The sequence below is a fragment of the Oratosquilla oratoria genome, chromosome 8 (assembly GCF_046742065.1).
Source record: "Oratosquilla oratoria isolate Oo_2021 chromosome 8, ASM4674206v1, whole genome shotgun sequence".
NCBI lineage: Eukaryota > Metazoa > Arthropoda > Malacostraca > Stomatopoda > Squillidae > Oratosquilla > Oratosquilla oratoria.
The window spans coordinates 75,241,868-75,246,072 of NC_134784.1; the positions used below are offsets into that span (position 1 = coordinate 75,241,868).

At 38.4% G+C, this 4,205-nt stretch overlaps 1 protein-coding gene across 7 annotated transcripts in view; it reads left to right on the top strand.

Annotated features, from left to right (window-relative positions):
• The window catches only part of LOC143027818 (uncharacterized), a 385,267-nt gene extending 381,526 nt beyond the window's left edge, over positions 1-3,741 (top strand). For all 7 annotated transcript variants that reach the window (XM_076189416.1, XM_076189417.1, XM_076189414.1 and 4 more), the window contains one exon: positions 2,177-3,741. In XM_076189416.1, the coding sequence (XP_076045531.1) occupies positions 2,177-2,526 (350 nt within the window). In that variant the 3' untranslated portion in view covers positions 2,527-3,741. The remainder of the gene's footprint in view (positions 1-2,176) is intronic.
• Positions 3,742-4,205: the final 464 nt, after the last annotated feature.

The window sequence follows — 4,205 nt, forward strand, 5'->3', positions numbered from 1 at the left end:
CCCAACGACGCCAAGGGGTACCAACCGACCGTTTATGTTGCTAACCCTGCATCTGTTAACACTGGGACAGAAATGCATTGCTCACTGATATTGCAACATTGCAGTTAACCAGATCGAAGCCAAGTCCGTTGCAGGAGTGGATGGCCGATTGCCGGCTGCAGCTTTAACATGAATTGCTTGAATTAACACGTTGTTTTGTTTATGGATAGCTGTTTTAACTGAAAGTGATGTTTTTGTGTAGGTGTCTTGTCTCCATCGCAGTGACCTCACAATGATTTTGTAACACTAACCGTCCTTCTACTCCATATACTTTTGATACATTATACAACACTGCCAGTAGTTTATACTGGACTCCCAATTAATGTCAATGTCAATCTCAATGACTCCACATTCCGGTGTAGGCCAACTTCCCCAACCACCACCACCTAGATTTATGGATCTCCAAATGGTCAAATCCCCTTCCGTTTTTTGGGGGGAGAGTACTGTATAGCTATATATTTTTTACAGACTTCAAAGTTTATGAAGGTGGGGACAAACACTTGATTTAAATTTATTTGATGACACTTTGAGAAAGATTGTGTAAATGTTATTCCATCAGTCATATCTACATTTTTAGTTGAACACTACCGTGATTGGTTGAAACGCCTTACACGTTCGAACCCTCTGCATGATGGTGGACACAAACAACGAGTTTATATCCTGACTCTAACCAAACATTTTAACCCTTGATTAAAACCATATCACTAACCAAATTCGATGACAAACTAATGACCCCACGACACCGAAAGACAAGCCTGCATGCTAATATGCCCGCATTGATAAAATGTCGACATTGTGGAGGTTGCGTATGACCAAGACGACTCGACGGAAAAACGACAGACGTTAACCAGTGACGTCATTACCGATGGACTTCATTGCTTGCGTCATAACTGTTTAACATGCATGTCAGGTTGTGATGATGACTGTCCATGGCGTTAGCCCGAGTGCTATTATATTAAGCAATACTAATGCTTTAAGTATTAACACTGACATGGATAATTTAGCCTAATAGGTGAACGTGTTATTACCCAATACGCTGTTTATATATATATATATATATATATATATATATATATATATATATATATATATATATATATATATATATATAATATATATGGCCAAGCTCCACCCTTGTGTCACCCCTCTCGATTTGTGATTGGCTCTTGCTACTAGCTATCCGCCAATGCCTTCCTATCGGATTACGGGGATGGGGCTTAGGTACACCAAAACTATGAATTAAACTAGATGTATGTGTGTGTGTATAAACTGATACTCCACATGTAATGTGAGAATGGTGTGACCTTGGTAATGATTTTTTTTTTTTTTAAACATAGCGCAAATTTGTACGACTCGAATGCGTTCGCATCAGTCTGGCACAGAGACCCCGCCTATTAGCACATAGGCTCCGCCTACTTTTTGTGTACGAAGACATTGATATTGCCATTTCATGTAAATATCACGAAGGATCCATAAATCTATGTAAAGAATAACATATAGTACACATTTTTGTTTAGAGAGGAATTTTATGTGAGCCAATCAGAAGGTAGTAAGTACCGAGGATGACAAAGGGGGCGGAGCTTCGGTGCCTGAATGCCGCGAACGAACAAGAGAACTTCTGCCTCACTGGGGGATTTCTTTTCGAAAAATTGGGTGTTTTAAGTTTCGCAAAATCAGGATTGTAGAGCATGATTCACCCTATATATATATATATATATATATATATATATATATATATATATATATATATATATATATATATATACCAGAAGACATGAGATCAATCTTGTAGCGTCCCAGTGTGTGTGTGTGTATGTGTGTGTGTGATTGTGTGTGGATTTACCTAATTGTATTATAATAATAACTACATACGTGGGAGTCAAGCTTATATGGTTCCTTCGGTCAAACTTGGCCTTAGGTATGTTTATACTCTCTGACAGGACAATATTTTTCTGCAATGTTAGACTTGTGTGCGTGCATGTATGCATGCATTTGTGTGTATTTTTGCATACGCCAATAGCCGCCCGTACCCTCGGCTTTTGCCATTAGAAATTCACCAAGAGTAGCAGTAATTTTATCATATAAGCACCCCCTTTCTCTTTCGATTTAATTTAATGACGTCCCTCTCTCCCTTCAGTGTCGCCTGTCAGCATCAACCTGAGAAGCTTCTCCCCGAGTCTGGCTAGCAGCGAAGACGAGAACGAAGATATGAAGGCCAGAACGCCAAGGACTTCGAGAGTTCTGACGTCCATTGCCGAAGCGGCCACTAACGGTCCCGCCGAGGAGAAAGAAGACGTCATAGAAAATGGGAACTTGACCGACGCGGACGAGACGTCAAGTGGGAAATGGAGTATAGACGACCTTAAGAAGGAGTATGAACCTTTGCGAAGTGTCCAGTTGTTGAGAAACCTGGAGAAGAATAGTCTCAACGTCTATTTGCCGACTTATTCCGTCGGCGGTAGCGACACAGAAACAGGGGAGAGTTAGGACCTGGTCTGATTTGAAGAGGGATGATGAGTTTGATTCTTTGCTGTTAATTTGGGTTGTATTGTTCACATTCATTTTCGTTCAATATATATATTTTTCTTTTGCTACGCTTCTTACCTACATCCTCCAACATATTTATTCATATATTCATGCAAGCATATGTCAATACATATGAGAATGCTAAGTATCCAAATTTCATACGTTTACATTGAATATAGTACTTAAAATGCATAAGATAAGCTGTGTGTGTGTGTGTGTGTGTGTGTTCGCGTGTGGTATATGTATTGTATATATTATGTATATACAAGTGTTATATATGTACATATATACATGCATGTGATATTACACGCACACCTCCAATACACATGTATGTGACAAATTCACATTACGTGTGCGTGTCTGTGTGTATGTATGTGTGTGTGTCTATTTGGATACAATCATGTGTCATTAATGTCATTACATGATTTATTAATTGCGTTGCTGTCCAGCGTCCATTGTCGGGATAAGAAGCCAACATACGAATGTAAGGATCGTTTTGGATCAAGATTGGATCCAAGCGGTGTACATATATACATAATAGGTACATAGCTTTCCTCCCCCCCCCTTCTCCTTAAGCTATCTAGTTGTAGTCCTTAGTAGCCAGCCAGTGCTTAATAATTTCGTTGTAGTCCTCCGAGTATTTTTTTTTTTTTTTTCAGGAATTGGAAACAGTGGTGACCTTTTTTTTTTTTTTTTTTTTAATAAAAACTTCAACTTGTTCTTGAAATACGCCCTTGTCTCCAGTAATATAACAGTCGATAGTCATTTAATTTTTCGCTCTAGTTGTCGTCTGTTTTGATGATTATTATTAATCTAATCATTATCATTATTATTATTACTACTATTATTATTAATTTTATTATTGTTATTATCGTCATGTTTGCTTTTTTTATATGACAGTTTCCAAACGCTTTAGATTTCTGGGATACTCGGTCGCGCTTTTGCCTCAAGAAAGTTGTGCTCTAAGGCCAAAGGAAACTGGTCCTTAAGATGCCCTTGATTAAGAACCATAATTTCTGTTGGCTTTGTACTGTCGTTAACGAAGATTTTCCCTACCCATTGCAAGATGGCAGTGTTTTGAAATATATACATAAATGCGCAGTGGCTTGGAATACCTTCTCTCCTACCAAAGATAGGGTAACGTTGTAGATCCCACAAATAAACTGTTGACCAGTAGGGTTTGTTTCGTTTGACCTAAGATGAGCCCTCTCCCCCCAGTTTTATTTATTTATCAATATTATGATTATATGTATATGTGCATATATATATATAATATATATAAATATATATGTTGCTCACAATTGGTGTTCTCAAAGGACAAAGCCTGAATACTGACATAAAAATCATTTGAAGAAATAAAGACTACAGTTGTCCAATTCATGGCTTTGTATTCAAAGTAAATGAGGACCCTCTGCTCTGTAAATGGTTATCATTGAAGCAAATCACAGGAACATAAAATTTCTAACAACACAGCTGCTAAATATTGTATTTTACATTGACTTTTTGTTGTCCTTGTTCCCGTGGCTGCCTGGCCGAGCAGCCCCGTCTCCTTGAGGAACGCCATGGTTGGGAAGAGGTTTTCGCCGCAAATCCATTATAGAGTGTATGTTGTGTTGGCCGCGTGCGTGATTGTGCACAAT